Raw genomic sequence first — 17,500 nt, 5'->3', positions numbered from 1 at the left:
AATAAAGGTCTGTGTGCTTTACCTACCTGTGGAATCTTGTCCCATTTCGCCCTGAAGAATTCTTGAACCCACTGCAGTAGTTGTAAGCAGCACAACGCACCATTTTCTCAAATAATAAACGAAGAAATCACAGACACTAATTATTAACACTAATCGGTTCCCGCGGTTCCCGGCCGAGTCTTAAACGCAAGTAGCGTCGCTCTGGTGGCGAAGCACCAAACTACGAAGCGCTAGCATACAATGCCATTTCAGTTATTTTGAGACTATAATGTCTAATTCAGAAGCTTCGTTTGCACGATATTTCGTAAAGACATTTTTCAACAAGTGAAAGAAAATAGAGGGCTATTTTGAGTCGTTAAATCTTCTTCAAAAAAGCCTGTCTGTTAAGTGTTCCACGTTTGAGGCAACAAACCAGGATTGCCAACCGTACTTTAATACTGTGAAATGCTGCATGATTATAAATTTAAATTTACACATAATATATATATATATATATATATATATATATATATTATATATATATATATATATATATATATATAGAAGAAGTATTGCTAATTAAGATCATCTGGTGGATAATTTCACGGCCTGTGTCAGCGCAAGGATTGGCATTGTTTATGGGACTGGTTAGCATCAGTTGCTTGTTGGACATCAGTGAAGCACAGTGTATTAATTTCAACCTTCGAATATTATGCAGCAGGCCTCATTTTGGACGAGCCTTGTTACGAGAACTAATGTGGGACCTATTGCTCATGGCAAGAAATTAATAGGAAGCAGAGCCGGTTTTCAAGGTATTGTTCCATGAGGATATTTAAGTAATATGACTGGGTTAAGTAGAGTTTTCCACAATTCAGTGAGTTAATGGGATTTTGATAGTATTTTCAATATTATTATTAATTATTATAATACGCCCTTGAATCATGTTATAAGCAAAAAATGGTGCAGCCAAATTTTTCATACACAAAACAACAGTAGGAGTTTCCATAAACTTTTGAAACAACAGCAGGGGTTGTTGCAATTTGTAATGGCGAGATCAAGATAAAGTAGAAGTGTTTTGGAGACCAAGCTAGGTTAAAGGAGGGTTAAGGTAAGATGCATCCCAGTTGAAATATGTATGATCAGCTCGTAAGCAGGCCACGATTTGCAGGAGTAGGCCTAATGTTGGCAGCTCTGTTGCTCCTATACTGCATTTTGCAATAACCATTACGCTTTCCAGTAAGAAAAAAATATTGTAGCTGGTGAAAAATAATCCACAATACTCGGCATCCAGTCCTCACCAGGAAATAAAGACTAGGCCTATACAAATTCAATATTTCATAAATAGACATATCAAGATAGGAATAATTTACATTCATAAGTAGGCCCAACAATGGAAATTTAAACAAATTTGGGGAGTTTACTGGTAAATGCTTTATTTAAAAATATTAACTTTGTGCACAATAATTATAGATTTTGAAAACGCGGTAAATATGATTAATATGTAGAAGTATCATGTAAACGTGCTATCACAAGTAACTTTCTCTCTTCAAGGGCAGCACATAAATGCGTTTAGCCAAAAAATACATCGAATATAATCGATTTCAAGGTTATGTTTATCATTCTGACCATTATTTTCCAGGTGCATTTATTAGAATTCTGTTGATATGGCATGGGCACGTTAGGTTACATTTTATAGGCCTAGACCATTTCTAAAACAAAGTTCAAGACATTAGGGAAAACATCATTCCTAGTTGATACCTTTGAGACAGGTTTTTAAACAATCAGTGACGGACGTCGAGGGCGTCTCTGGAACATGCTCTTCAGAGCCTAAGGTGAAGTTCGAGTCAAGCGCAGGCTGACCTCTAGGCAGAATGCGCACATCTGCGCAGTTTACAAAGAACTGCTGCAGTCCACATCCGTTCTTACCGATGCTGTCAGGACAGGAATCGGTGTTGTTTCCTGTGAATTGATGAATATCATTGAATCTGGTGGTATGCTTTTTTATAATGCCGATTGTACGGGCGCAGTTTTTCTCTAAGTTTGATTTAATTTCGAATACTGAAATGATTTTAAGTGCCTGCATGAGTTTTTATGTTTATAAACATGTGCTTTAACTGTTTAATTCACGTATGCTAGCCAAACTAAACTAGATTTGAAGGGTGGTCAATACGTGCCTGTCGTATTATTGAGCTTACTTCATGTCAAGACAGCAGAGTATTTGAACTGTGGTCGGTACGTATTACTATTGAGCTTAGCCTACATCAAGTCCAGACTGCAGAGTAGTCATTAATAAGCAAAATGATCCATTCATTAAACTAAGCCAAGTTAAATCGATAAACCAAAGAATAGTCAGGGAAAGAAGCCTGTAAATACTCACTAGCAACCCATGTCCACTGCAGGACGCAATGAGAGCAATGAATCTCTGGCGGTAACTGAACGTGGACGGTGTGTCTCCTTCGGAATCCACCTTTCAGAGCGTAGCGGGTTCCCGATCCGTCAGCCATCTCCAAAAGATGTTCGTCGAGGCAGCTCTGCGAATCCCTCGCGTTTGGGTCGTTGTTGTCACACAAGCGGAATTCGTAGTAGCCCTGCGATAGGAATTTTATAGACGTTTGTGTTATCATGATAACGTGAATATTAAATGGAAGAATAGAATGGACATTGATGGTGTTTGTAATGTGATATTATAGAAATATAATTCAAGATAGTTTTACGATACGTCCACGTTTTTGTAGATTTTCTTTAATAATAATAATAATAATAATAATAATAATAATAATAATAATAATACGTACAGAAATCAGCAAGAACTGAATTTGCATGATGATAACATATCTATTGGTTTTTGTATCAGCTAGCTTAGGTTAGTAACAGTGTTGAAATCGTACTTTTCTTTACATAATCTGTCTTGAGAAATACAAAGCATTAAAACTAGAGGAAACCATTGTTAATCTAGTGAATAGACCTCCTCTGTATAAGTAATAACATTCTTCAGGACATGATTTATGATGACCGCTTCTAATGATCGATAAGAAACATTAGTAAATATTAGATTTTAGTTACGTTTATGCGTATTATTATGGCCAATTCGACATCAATTAAACTTTTATTTTTATTTATTATTTAAATTTTTCAAATTTCTAAAAAAAAAACCTTACCATATGATTTACTGTCACTTGGATGGTCACAGGGATGACCTGACCTTCGGTGTACGTTGCCGTAATGACGCCCTTACCATACTGTCCTCCGCGTTCGTGAGGGCGGGGCTCTGGGATGTTCCAGGAGTCACCGCACACGCCGCATTGGCCGCCGTTTTTCGTGTGCTGTACCTGGAGGAGGCGATGAAGGAGTTAGTGTGAAACAGGTCGGGAAGTAGATGATTTTTCTGTTATCAGTGAAGTGTAGCAGGAAGTTCTGAAGAGTCGTGTGTATCTATATACATACATATATACATACATATATATATATATATATATATATATATATATATATATATATATATATATATATATATATGTATATATAAGTTTCTGTATAGCTGTATAAAGTACAATCAGGGCCACCGAAATAGCGATCTACCTTCCGTTGGTCTCTTATTATAACGCTGTATGAGCCGCGGCCCGTGAAACTTAAAAAACCACGGTGCGGTGGTGGCCTGTCCTGTGTCTTGCCAGACGCACGATTAAGGCCAACTTCAACCTTGATTATAATAGAAACTACTGAGGCTAGAGGACTGCAATTTGATATGTTTGATGATTGGATGGTGGACGATCAGCATATCAATTTGCAGCCCTCTGCCCGCAGTAGTTTTTAAGACCTGAGGGCGGACAGAAAACTAAAAGCATTATGAAAAACGTTGTCTCAGACAAGTTCGTACCCGCACGCTGGCCGCCCAAAGAAAAGAATTTTCGTTTGTCATTGTCAGTTTTGATTCCAGGTCTGTCGAAACCTAACCTCCTTGCAAGGTTGCGGGGGGCGGGGGACACCATGTACCCGTGGCCGGCGATCCTTCCCCACGGATATTATGCCCAAGAACGTGATCTGAAATGAAAAAAAATTTCATATATATATATATATACATACATACATATATATATATATATATATATATATATATATATATATATATATAAGGAACCACCCATAAAAACACAAGGAGAGAGAGCGCAGTCTCTGAAAATATAGCACTTACTCTCTATATTTTGGCGTTTTTATGGGCGCCTTTTATTAGATGTAATTCTGTGTAACAGAACATTTTTACCAATCATACACATATATTATATACATATGTGCATATATATAAACATATTATAATATATATATATATAATAGTATATATTATAATATATATATATTATATATATATCTATATTATTATATATATATCACCAGATCTTGATTCGATCAGGAAAATGTTGGTTTTTTGGGCTAATTATAATGGTCTGAAAACCGAATATCGCAGTAAAAAAATGTTTGAATAACGATCCTTTAGCAAGTGATTCAAGCATTAGTACTAATCGTTGGTTTTCTTCAAACAACCAGATAGAGAGATATTTTGCATTAACTTTTACCTTAAGGAATTCACCCACTCTACGTGGCTCGATTATGAAGATAAAACAAGCAAAAATTGCGTTGAATTTTCTTCGGAGCAATCGGATTTTCTGTACGGTGTATAATGCTGTCCGAGCAGTGACCCATGAAGCTTTCAGCCACGACCCGGTGGTGGCCTGTCCTGTGGCGTTACCAGACGCAGGATTAATGGTTAACTTTAACCTTAAATAAAATCAAACCTACTGGGGGTAGAGGGCTGCAATTTGGTATGCTTGATGATTGGAGGGTGGATGCTCAACATAACAATTAGCAGCCCTCTAGCCTCAGTAGTGTTTAAGATCTGAGGGCGGACAGATAAAACCGTCACAATAGTTTTCTTTGACAAAAACTGAAAATTTGAAACTCGTTACCTTAAGTATCCAAGACATCGTAGAAATACAATTTTCCAGGACCAGCGATGGAGAGTCAGGAGGTCCCGAACTAAACTGGCTAAAACGAGCTGCTCTTCACTTTGTATATATATGCACTGTTTTTCTGTACATCCTGTTTTGCCTGTTCGTACGAAGCGAGAGTACCAAAATCGTTTTGTATCCTGTTTATATGACGCAGGATACTCGTGTCGGACACCGGCATCCTGAGACGCTAGGATCTTTTTTGGTCAGTGGCTTCTCCAGTGGCAGGTCTAGAAAGTTTTCATTCTGGGGTACTTTTATATATATATATATCCTTATATATTATATATATTATATATATATATTATGTATATATATAATATTATTATAATATAAAACGTACAGCACATAAGTTAACGATAATAAAATATCATTATTTTATATATGTATAACAGTCACTATACTGCAGTTGTAGTTGTTGTTGTTTTTGCTATACGGTGTCAATAAACCTAGATGTTTGAACGCCAGTTTGATATCACACAGACCCACAATCAGTCAAATGTTGTTGCTATTGGCTTTTGTTGTATAATCGTGGTTGGTTAAATCATCATTAACTAAGCAAATATTAGCTAATAATATTGATTTATTGAAAGGAAACAATGTTCTATTATTCATATCCATGTGAGCACATGACACGTCCCCCCTCCCCCATTCACTTAAATCCGCCACTGGGCTTTTCATCGGTCAAGAAACGATGGAGCGCCGTCTTGTTTACGGGAAAAGACGGCGCACCCATTGTCGCCAGTAGAAAGAGAGAGAGAGACTTAGCTGACTAATATGAGCAGGATTTCCGAAAAGCTATTTGCTTTGCTGTTGACGCGCAGACAACTCGGTTCTTCTAAACCGTTTTGTTAAAGACGGCCTTTATTGATGTTTCTTTTCATACTGATGGGATTATTATAAGTATGTTTTTTTATGGTTACATTCAACAAGTTACGTTGTATTTTAAACCGACCCTATTGCACGTACTTTTAGAACTGCATGTGTGTATTCCTTTATGCACCAATAGATCTTTATTGTTTCACTTTCCTTGTGCTAATGTGGCCTATATTTTGCATCGCATCTTGATTTCCGTGATAAAAATTGTTAAATCATTACCCTTTACCTATATATATATAATATAATATATATCATATCGATATATTATAGTATTTATATACGTATAATGATGTATTCTAGATTGCATGTATATTTGCAAATGTTTGTTCATTTATTTGTAATAAAGAGCTATCTTATATTTTTTACATCAAAATTTGCTCATTTCATAAAATATATATATACACTTATATTTATATGCTTATATGTATATATACAGTACATATACGTATGTGTGTATGTATGCATGTATGTGCGTATGTGCTATATGAGCTATACTGAGCCTTCTTACATCTTAGCAGTAGCCTTCACCGGGATAAATGTAAACTAAGTTCTTTCTTATAATTTAATTTAAAAATTACAATAATTGCCTTAACATTAAAGCTATTTTACTTCGAGTGATATCCATCAAACAGATGTCCCCAGAAAAGGAATAATAAATAATATTCAGAGTTATGGTTTCTACATTCAGAAGTTCAAGCTGAACAGTAATTCAGAATTATTTTAGAACAAGGACACTGACAGAAACAATAATAGAGAAGTTAATTAAGAAAGACGTTTATGAAGAAGAACAGGTCAAGAATGAATAAAGAAGTTGATTCATAAATTCACAAATAAAGAAGTTTATCCATAAATACATTTTGAATGAAACCAGAACTTAGATGAATTAAAGCTTGTACCAGAAGACTTAGATTAATTAAAGCTTGTACCAGGACAATCGAGTTTACTTGGATTGTTTAACGATTAAAAACTGCAAATTCCAGGAATGCCTCCTTTCAACCTCTGAGGATGTTCTGCCATGGCGAACTGGCGCCAGTTCGACTCTGCTTCCAGCCAGGTGGGTAATAAGGCTTCTTGTAGACAGGTTTCTTAGGGCCTGAGTTGGGCTTCAAAGGCCTCACTGAATTATTGTTTCCTGAGCTTGAGTTGGAGTTCGACCCGTTGGTAACCTGTCCTTTTTGCAGGATGCGCACATCGGCGCAGTTCACGAAAGTCTCCTGAGGTCCACATCCGTTCCTGCCGGTGCCGTCAGGGCAGTAACCCCAGTTGTTTCCTGTGGGTGATGAAGGAATGCAAATCAGCTGCGACAGAGATCCTATTTGGTGTTCTGTATGATAAGGTCAGTCGTGGAGCCCATAATTCATTTAGTCTTTTTTTTTTATGGTTCATCCTTGAGTACTTTTTCCAGAGTTCATTATTTTGCATATGCAGATTTAGCTAAAATTTGTCTACTTCAAATTTACTAAGTTAATTTTTAAGTCATTAGAACATTCTTTTTAAGAGAAACAGCACGATATGAAGACTAATTTTATCGAGTACTACTAAGGATTTTCGGTTTAGCTGCACATTCTGAATAATTACTAATGAATAAAAGTTGAAAATAAAAAAAAATTTAAAAATCCAGCATATGTTGGGACGAATGAATGACTCCACCGATTGGACTTCCCATGGTTTGCGAACATGATCACCTCGAAAAGATCAAATGACTATCATTGTCTCTTATCCGAACCAAAGACGAGATCAGTGAGTTCTTAAACGTCCATGCTCAGGAAATATCTATTGAGATAAGCAAATGATATTGGCTAATCAACGTCCCCCCACCCCAACCTTAAATTTATGGGCTATCACCTCCTCCAGTGTCAAGATGAACCAGGACTTTGTTCTATCCTTTTTCTGTTTAGGAAGTTGAAAGCTCCTTTTTGACTGAATCGTCTTCCTGAAGGTATTGGAACACAAGTCCAATTTAGGGCCCTGCCCACACTAGCGGGCACCGCCCGACGGGCAAACACTATTCCTATAAAGCCCCGTCCACACGGTCGAGCTTTGCCCGACGAACTTTGCTCGATGTGACGTCAGAGGCGGGAAAAGTCAGAACCTTATCTGCTGTTTTCTGCTTCTGACGTCACATCGAACAGAGTTCGTCGAGCAAAACTCGATCATGTGGACGGGTCTTAACCCTTTCCACTACACTGACCGACCGAGTATGTAGCCAGAGCGATGCGATTGTACGGCAACACTGCTTCAGAAGCGACAGAAAATATAAACGGCTGGAAGTACCCGACAGGCATGCCCGCTAGTGTGGACAGGACATAAGATTGATAACATATTTCATTTTTCTCGGAAGTTCCCGTAGCATTTAACTCAAATCGTCTTCCTGAAGGCAGTGCCTCAATGGCGTGGTTGGTATGGTCTTTGCCTGCCACCTCTGTGGCCGCGAGTTCGATTCTCGGGCATTCCATTGAGGGGTCAGAGATGTGTATTTCTGGTGATAGAAGTTCACTCTCGACGTGGTTTGGAAGTCACGTAAAGCCGCTGGTCCCGTTGCTGAAAAACCACTGGTTCCATGCAACGTAAAAACACCATACAAACATATAAACAAACAAACTTCCTGAAGGCACAGGAGCTGCCTGAACAGATCAAAAGACTAAAATGCATGAGACCAATTAAAAACAACCAAACAAATATTTTCTTTTTCTTTGAAGTTCCCCTTAGGATTTGGCTGGATTCGTCGTTCTAAAGGTATTGGAGCTGCCTTACTATAGTAGATTCACATCAGCCGTGCATTTGACGTCTAGGCGAGTCCCTTACGACGCTCCTGGTTGGCTGTTGATAAACCAATCACAGGGCTGGACACTCTCAGTCTCTCTCGAGAGTCCACATAGGCAAGATGTATGTTCCACCTCTCCTGAAAGATGTATACCTCAGGAGAGGTGGAACATAGATCCTACCCATGTGAACCCTCGAGAGAGACTGAGAGTTTCCAGCCCTGCGAGTGGCTTATCAACAGCCAATCAGGAGCGTCGTAAGGGACGGGCCTAGACGTCAAATGCACGTTTGATGTGAATCTACCATAGTAAGGCAGCTCCAATACCTTTAGAACGACGAATTTAGCCAAATCCTAAGGGAAACTTCAAAGAAAAATAGAATATTTGTTTGGTTGTTTCTAATTGGTCTCATGCATTTTAGCCTTTTGATCTGGTTGGGCAGCTCCGGTGCCTTCAGGAAGACGATTTGAGTCAAACGCTAGGAGAACTTCCAAGAAAAATAAAATGTTATCAGTCTTATGGCCTGTCAACAGCCAATCAGGAGCGTCGTAAGGGACGGGCCTAGACGTCAAATGTACGTTTGATGAGAATCTTCTATAGATCAGAAGGTTATAAAGCGAGAAACCAGTGAAAAAGGCCAAACAAATACTCACCAGCAACCCAGGTCCATTGCAGGACGCAGTGAGAGCAACTAAGCTTTGGCGGCAACTGAACGTGCACGGTGTGTCTGCCCCGAATGCCACCTTCCAGGGCGTAGCGGGTTCCAGATCCGTCAGCCAGTTCCAGCAGCTGTTTGTCGAGGCACCGCTGTGAGTCCTTGGCGTTGGGGTTGTTGTTGTTGCACAGCCGGAATTCGTAGTGACCCTGCAATGTTGTGAAGAAGAGAAATATGGTCATTTACTGTATCCCTTTCAGGGTGTTGGTCTATTTCGTTTCTCATTTTTTCTTGCGCGGAGCACTGTAGGCATTACTTAAGAGTCTTTGCAGCGTCCCTTCTGCCCCTAGCTACAAGACTTTTCATTCCTTTCACTTTACTTCCGTTCATATTCTTTCTTCCATCCTACTTTCCACCCTCTGCTAACAATCGATTCATAGTGCAACTGCTTTGAGGTTTTCCTCCTGTTACACCTTTCAACCCTTTTACTCACAATTTTAATTTCAGCGCTGAATGACCTCAGGTCATTCAGCGCTTGACCTTCGGCCTAAGTTGTCTAAATTCCATTATGTTCTATAAGAACATTTCAGTATCGTGCCGTAGCAAATTACTGTTAGGAAATCGAACACAGAACTTAGAGACAAAACCTAAGATTAATTTTCAACATTTGTTCCCCCTTACCCTGTGATTGGCCGACATGTGGATGGTCACAGGTATGACCTGACCTTCGGTGTACGTTTCAGTAATGACTCCCCTCCCGAATCTACCTCCGCGCTCATGAGGACGCGGTTCTGGGACGTCCCAGGGGTCGCCGCACACTCCACAGCGGCCCCCGTTCCTTCCATGCTGAACCTGGAAGATATTTGGTCAGACTTATGCTGGGATATCTGGCATTATTTTCTTATATATACATTACACTGAAATAGGCTGGAAAATCGAGGACTGTTGAAGAAAATATTTGGAAATAAGGTAAAAAAAAAAAATTCGTGGTTTTTTGCTTATTCTGTAGACTGGGGAGGTGGAAGAAAATAGTCAGAAATAGGCATAAAATCTAGCCTTTTTTTATAGACTGGCACAGTTGAAGAAATTAGTCTGGAATAGGCTGGAAAATGAAGTATTTCTTTTTTAATTCTATCGACTGGGACAGTTGAAGAAATTAGTATGAAATAAGATGAGAAATGAAGGTTATATGCGTATATATTATATATATATATATATATATATATATATATATACATATATATATATATATATATATATATATATATATATATATATATATATATATTATATATTATAATGGGACAGTTCAAGAAATTAGTCTGAAATAGGCCGGGAAACAGGCCATTGTTTTGATGTATTGTACACTGAGACAGTTGAATAAATCAATGTAATTAGGCCGGAGAATGAGGATTTTTGTTATCCTAATAGTCTAGTTCAGTAAACGAAATCTGATGTATAGGTCAGAATAAATATTCAGTCTGAAATAGGTCAGAATATCAATAGCTTTTCATAGTGAACCGAGACATTAGACGAAACAAATCTGAAATTCTTATGGAAATCGAGGATCTTCAATAATGAATAGGGGAGGTCGAAGAAGTTAACCTAGAGTAGAACGGAAAATCAATTTTTAAACATGAATTGTGTATTACTTGTCTGGAAGGCAGCTGTGTCGTGTTAAGGTCATAATGTACTTTGAGAGCAGTGCTACTTTAGATGTTAAAACGGGAGATGTAAAAATGGAAAGCAAATTTATTGGGGAAAAACTTTATGAATTGGCCTTATTTAACATATCAGACCATGAGTTATAAATAAAAAACGATTCTACATACAAGAAACGGAATTTAAAACTAAATGTCATCAGTAAAGATAAAGGAATAAAAAATCATAGATAATTCGAATATCTCACCGTCCGACCACCGCAGTAGAGTTCATTGTCGTTATAGTTCGCTGGGGTACCGAAGCCGAACCTCCAGGCGGAGTTGCGGGCTGCAGGAGATACCATGTACCCATGCCCTTCTATGCATCCTACTGCGATCGCGCCAAGCAGCGTCAACTGAAATAAAATGTATCTTATTATCCTCTCTTTCTCTCTCGTTGGGAACACAAAATTTCTCTCTCTCTCCGTCTCCTCTCGATCCTCTCCTCTCTCCTCTCTCCTCTCTCTCTTCTCGTTTGGAACACAAGTTTCTCTCTCTTTCTCTCTTGTTTGGGAACACAGTTTCCTCTCTCTCTCTCTCTCTCTCTCTCTCTCTCTCTCTCTCTCTCTCTCTCTCTCTCTCTTTGGGAACACAAGTTTCTCTCTCTCTCGCTCTCTCTGTCGTTGGGATCACAAGTCTCTCTCTCTCTCTCTCTCTCTCTCTCTCATACAGTAAATGGCATGGCTAGCAACACACCGAGCTCATGAAATGCTCAGATACTGAAGAAGCTTTGTAACTTTAGTTGATCAAGTTACTTAGGCTTCATTTTCCTAGAAGAAGAACATAGTTTAGGATGCGTAAGTCACTGAAAGAAATTTAAGGATTTAGATGAGAATAAAGTCACTGAAACTACGCGGAAAGGCACAACTCAAATGGTTAGAACAGAGAGAGAGAGAGAGAGAGAGAGAGAGAGAGAGAAGAGTCCAAAAAACAAGGATTTTTGATGACGATGCAAATGAGATGTTTCGATACATGCACCACCGACATTTTTCCCCCATTTCGATTCGTTGTACTTCATAAAGGGATACCTCGCATTCTTTTATTTTATTTTTTTTTTTAACTGAAGGGCAGAAACTACTCATTTTCCCATGGAAATAACATGCACTGAGTGTCAGCGTGATTCACGTTTCGCGTCGTGGGCAAGTCAATAAATGCAAAAAGGTTTTCGAGACAAAAAAAAAAAAAAAAAAAAAAAAAAGCAAGGCCCTATGACGCTTTCAGTTTTGAAAGATTAAAACGAAAACATTCCTACGGATTTTGGGTGTTTTTTTTGTTTTTTTTTCGGTCATGGCCCTCGAGGTAGATGGGGCCATAGATCTAGTCGACGAATTTTGGCAGTCTCCCAAATTTTTAGGTCGACTTTTAACCTTTCGGATTTTGGGGGAGAAGTTTTACTCTTTCGATTGATATTTTTTGTTCTCTCTTTTCACCGATGTCGATTACTCACACATACACATACAAAAATACATGCATACAAATATATTATTTATATACGTGTGTATGTGTATACATGTATACACGTAAATAAATACATACATATATATTTATGAGTATATATATGTTTATTCATATTACAAGTATGCATTATTATATATATGGTAGATTTGTTCTATATATATATATATATAAAAAAATATATATATATATATCACATAGATAATATATATATATATATATTATATATGTATATATATATATGTGTGTGTGTGTGTGTGCGTGACCTCATAGAAAATATAGTTCCACTCCATTGATGGGAGAAAGTTACGACCACTGTTGACTGCCACGCAACGTTCTCACATCGAGCACTCAAATAAGAGAACATCCTACTGATTTAGATCAATAATCATGACAGTGATGGTGTTGCGCCACGCCAGATTTTGTATTCTTGTTAAAAAGTATACTAGTTTTGGTGAACGAGTCCCAAATGATGCATATATTAGGGAGCGTATCGTTAAGCAAATGAGCATGTATTTGAAGTCATAAAATTTGAATATTACGTATACTTACATAGCACCCTTAAGTGCACATTTCTTTAAAGACGCGCACACACACACACACACACACACACACATATATATATATATATATATATATATATATATATATATTATATATATATATAATATATATATACGCATCCTTAACTCTATGGTAGAAAGATGAGTGAAAACTGGGCACGCACTTGCAACGAGTACTTTTGTAGTTTATTCTACATTTTCAAGTTCACATTGAATATAATAGAAGTTGACAGACCTTTATATATAAAAGCTGTTAACTTGAAAATGTATAATAAACTACGAAAGTACTACTTGTTCCAAGTCCCCAGTTTTCATAGATGTGGTACAATGGTGCATTTGCATATCTAAGTCACAAATATATAGGTTGATTTTTTTCACAGTAACGAAAACTTTTAAGAACCCTTATGAACCGTTTTACCACAAAATACAGGATACGTATTTTCCATTTATTTATCTGTATTAGCTATGTATTTACTTATCTTTTAAAGTTTCAAACCCTTTCATGATGATGTTGTTATTATTATTCTTCAGAAGATGAAACCTATTCACTTGGAACAAGCCCACCAAAGGGGTCATTTACTTGAAATTAAAGCTTCCAAATAATATGATATGCATTAGGAACAAGTAAGACGAGGTAAAGGGAAATGCAGAAAGAAGAGACCCCACTTATTACAAAAGAAAAAATAAATCAAGAAATTAACAAATAGATAAAAATGTATTAAAATGCAGAAAAGGACACTTTACAGTATTTGAAAGTCCCTGCATTGTCATTCATGTGAATATCAGAGGTTTCAGGAGTGAAACCTTGTATCTGAAGAGTGAGCATGTCAATATTAACAATCAGTAGTTTATAACAGACACAACAAATGGAATTTTTCATTTCGAGCAAAGTTTGGGAGGATCCACGCACAGGGATTGGCACAATCGCAAGAAAATCGCAAGACTGAACATTTCACGATACTTACTTTCAGTATCAAAGACATCTTGGAAAAATATCTTCAAAATCGTTCTTAATCGTCTAAAAAAAACACAATCGAAAAAAAGCCTTCAGGTGCACAGTTTAAGAGATAGATCCTTGTCCCTCGTCGTAAACCGAACTGACCACAACATTATTAACCCTTCCTTTATATACTGCTCTTGGGTTTCCTGTCTATAGATCTGGAAGGAGGATTCAGTTTAGATACTCTTCATCTCGGATATAGATCACTTTTTTTTTTTTTTTTTTTGGGGGGGGGGGGGGGTGGGGGCCATCTTGCTTTCCGGTCCTCTGGTGAAGTGCCTTTATTGTGTATAGTTTCCGATCGGTCAGGGCAGGGAGCGATCCTTCCGGAGGGATGGACAAGTTGGCACTCCCTGTTTTCGTCAGCCCAGTTTTGAGAAGAGCGAAAAAAAAAAAAAATCAAATGTAAAAAAATATCTCCGAAAAATTCAAATGTCGAAAATATCTCCGAAAAAAAATTAAATGTCGAAAATATCTCCAAAAAAATCAAATTGGAAAATATCTCCGAAAAAAAATCAAATGTAGAAAAATATTTCCGAAAAAAAATCAAATATAGAAAATATCTCCGAAAAAAAATCAATGTGGAAAATATCTCGGAAAAAAATCAAATGTAGAAAATATCTCCGAAAAAAATCAAATGTAGAAAATATCTCCGAAAAAAAATCAAATGTAGAAAATATCTCCGAAAAAAAATCAAATGTAGAAAATATCTCCGAAAAAAAATCAAATGTAGAAAATATTTCCGAAAAAAAATCAAATGTAGAAAATATCTCCGAAAAAGATCAAATGTGGAGAATATTTCCGAAAAAAAATCAAATGTAGAAAATATTTCCGAAAAAAAATCAAATATAGAAAATATCTCCGAAAAAAATCAAATGTGGAAAATATCTCCGAAAAAAAATCAAATGGAGAAAATATCTACGAAAACAAATCAAACGTAGAAAATATCTCCGAAAAAAAAAAAAATCAAATGTAGAAATTATCTCCGAAATGACTGAACCTGGATTGTTAAGTTGTGTGTGAGAATTAATGTTGGAAAAGGCTATAATCTCTCGTTAAGTTCTACTTACTTTGGGCATTAGGAATTGTACCGATTCTCGGATTCACTCCATAGGGGGCTAGTGCCGGCATTACTTATGGTTCTTTTGCAGTGTCCCTTCGACCTCTAACTGCAGTCCCTTTCATTCATTTTACTGTACCTCCGTTCATGTAGTCTCTTTCCTCCCTTTTACTTTCCATCTTCTCCTAAACAGCTGTATCATATTGTTACTACGAGGTTTTCTTGTTTCGTCATTAAAACGATTTTACTCTCAAATTTCCCTTTCAGCGCTGAGTGACCTCTTAGGTCCAAGCGTGTGGTTTGAATATTATATTTCATTCCATTCAGATCCTCAGATTCTGTATCTGTTAGATGAGAACATCAGAAGAGTCTACAGACTGCGCCAAAGTACTCTAACCGAAGATAATTCTCTAGTGAGCAACAACGGATCATGACCTCATCACGAAAAAGTTACTGGCAACTTGTTTTGCTGAGCCTCTGCAAAGGATGTTATGATTTCAGGATTTAGTGAGAACTTACGAACGTTATTTTCGCGGAGTTTTATGAAATGGAACCAACATAACCCAGGCAACCACCTGGCAAGGTCCCAAGTCTGGATTTTGAACCAGAATCCTTTAATAGAGTTGTTTATTGTTTGTCATTAAAGTGCTTAAGAAACCTGGCAATTTTCTGATGTTTCTATAGAAAACGTCAATGTTGTTGCAGGCCGTTCGGATAATTATAGTTTTACTAGCGTCTTATTATTATTCAAGAAGGGAAACAAGATATCACTTGAGTATTTGGGTAATTTCGCTAATCACATTGGTGGAGCGCCTCAGTGGCGTGATCGGTATGGTCTTGGCCTACCACCTCAGTGGTCGCGAGTTCGATTCTCGGACATTCCACTGAGGGTTTAGAGATGTGTATTTCTGGTGATAGAAGTTCACTCTCGACGTGGTTCGGAAGTCACGTAAAGCCGTTGGTCCCGTTGCTGAATAACCACTGGTTCCATGCAACGTAAAAACACCAAACAAACAAACATTGGTGGAGTATTGAATTGAATTGAATTAACATAGAATTTAAGCCAAAGGCCAAGCACTGGGACCTATAAGGTCATTCAGCGCTGAAGCGGAATTGACAGTAAAAGGTTTGAAAGGTGTAAGAGGAGGAAAACCTCAAAGCAGTTGCACTATGAAACATTTGTTAGGAGAGGGTGGAAAGTAAGATGGAAGAAAGAGAATATGAAAGGAGGTACAGTAAAAGGAACGAAAGTAGTTGCAGCTAGGGGCCGAAAACACGCTGCAAAGAACCTTAAGAAATGCATACATTGCATCGATGAGGTGCACTGACGGCACTACCCCACTACGGTGATTGGTGGGGTATTTAACTGCGATTATTGTCTTTACTTGCTACAGTTACCGCAGTAAGGTGGAATTTATTTCGCTTCAAAGACTAAACAAAGCAATAAAACTGCTTTCAGCAACAAATGAAAGCAAAGCACTCATGCCATTGCCAAACGCAGATCTTGAATTGCAAGAATATTTGTGCCCAAGAACCAGTTTGATGGGAGAGAATAACGTCAACTCGTTCAAAGAGACCGAGTTTGTAATTCAGCGCCTATGAGAATGAGGTCTAAACAAAAAGAAAAAAAAAGAAAAAAAACATTTCTTACGTAATCTGTAAAATCACACGTAACTGGAGACGAAAAGCAAAAGTTACTTTCGCTTATTGGTGTAACTTTACTTTGAGGTTAGGTTGGTGCGGTTGACTGCTGAATATTATTGGAACTTTATGATAGTCAAGGAATTTTTTCAGAGGTGTACGCTGATGATGGAATGGAACTTAGGGCAATTATTCTAGTTAGACATTAATTATGATAAAATAAAAAATGATTGTGAAATGAAAGATGATGGAATGGAACTTAGGGCAATTATTCTAGTTAGACATTAATTATGATAAAATAAAAAATGATTGTGAAATGAAAGAAGAATCAAAGAGAAGGCAAACATACACACAGACACAGAGAGACACAGACCAGCAGACACCTAAATAGGGCAAAGCTACGATTTTGACCCCGTAGGGGGTTAGTGCCATCACTGCACCTCATGCGGTGCACTGTAGTCATTACCGAAGGTTTTCTGCACCGTTGTCCCTTTGGTCCCTAGCTACAGCACCTTTCATTCCTTTTGCTATACTTCCGTTCATATTCTCTTTCTTCCATCTTACTTCCCACCCTCTCCTAACAATTGGACCCCGTAGTGGGGTAGTGCCGTCAGTGGACCTCATGCGGTGCACTGTAGGCATTATTTAAGGTTCACTTTCGTTCCTTTTACTGTGCCTCCTTTCATATTCTCTTTCTTCCATCTTACTTTCCACCCTCTCCTAACAATTGATTCATAGTGCAACTGCTTTGAGGTTTTCCTCCTGTTACACCTTTCAAACCTATTACTGTCAATTTCCATTTC

General features: G+C 37.6%; 2 protein-coding genes and 1 long non-coding RNA gene across 3 annotated transcripts in view; 1 reads left to right on the top strand and 2 right to left on the bottom strand.

The window, feature by feature from the left end:
• Nucleotides 1–1,386: 1,386 nt before the first annotated feature.
• LOC135199583 (uncharacterized) lies at nucleotides 1,387–3,329 on the bottom strand (the record flags this gene model as incomplete). The annotated part of the gene is made up of 3 exons (XM_064227739.1): nucleotides 1,387–1,938; nucleotides 2,357–2,567; nucleotides 3,138–3,329. Coding segments are annotated over 3 exons (615 nt in total), but the record flags the coding sequence as incomplete, so codon positions are not given.
• Nucleotides 3,330–6,657: 3,328 nt separating this feature from the next.
• Nucleotides 6,658–14,067, bottom strand: LOC135200042 (uncharacterized). Its single transcript, XM_064228277.1, has 5 exons — nucleotides 13,962–14,067; nucleotides 11,188–11,334; nucleotides 9,960–10,130; nucleotides 9,277–9,487; nucleotides 6,658–7,131 (listed from the first exon to the last, which is right to left on the bottom strand). Exons 1-5 carry the CDS (start codon nucleotides 13,977–13,979, stop codon nucleotides 6,854–6,856), a joined length of 825 nt encoding a protein of 274 aa, XP_064084347.1. The 5' UTR covers nucleotides 13,980–14,067; the 3' UTR covers nucleotides 6,658–6,853.
• Nucleotides 7,060–17,500, top strand: part of LOC135200046 (uncharacterized) — a 28,786-nt gene continuing 18,345 nt past the window's right edge. The window contains exon 1 of the long non-coding RNA XR_010311191.1: nucleotides 7,060–7,197. This is a non-coding gene — a long non-coding RNA (uncharacterized LOC135200046). The remainder of the gene's footprint in view (nucleotides 7,198–17,500) is intronic.

The sequence above is a fragment of the Macrobrachium nipponense genome, chromosome 26 (assembly GCF_015104395.2).
Source record: "Macrobrachium nipponense isolate FS-2020 chromosome 26, ASM1510439v2, whole genome shotgun sequence".
Taxonomy (NCBI): Eukaryota; Metazoa; Arthropoda; class Malacostraca; order Decapoda; family Palaemonidae; genus Macrobrachium; species Macrobrachium nipponense.
This window is presented reverse-complemented; position numbering and strand designations above follow the sequence as displayed.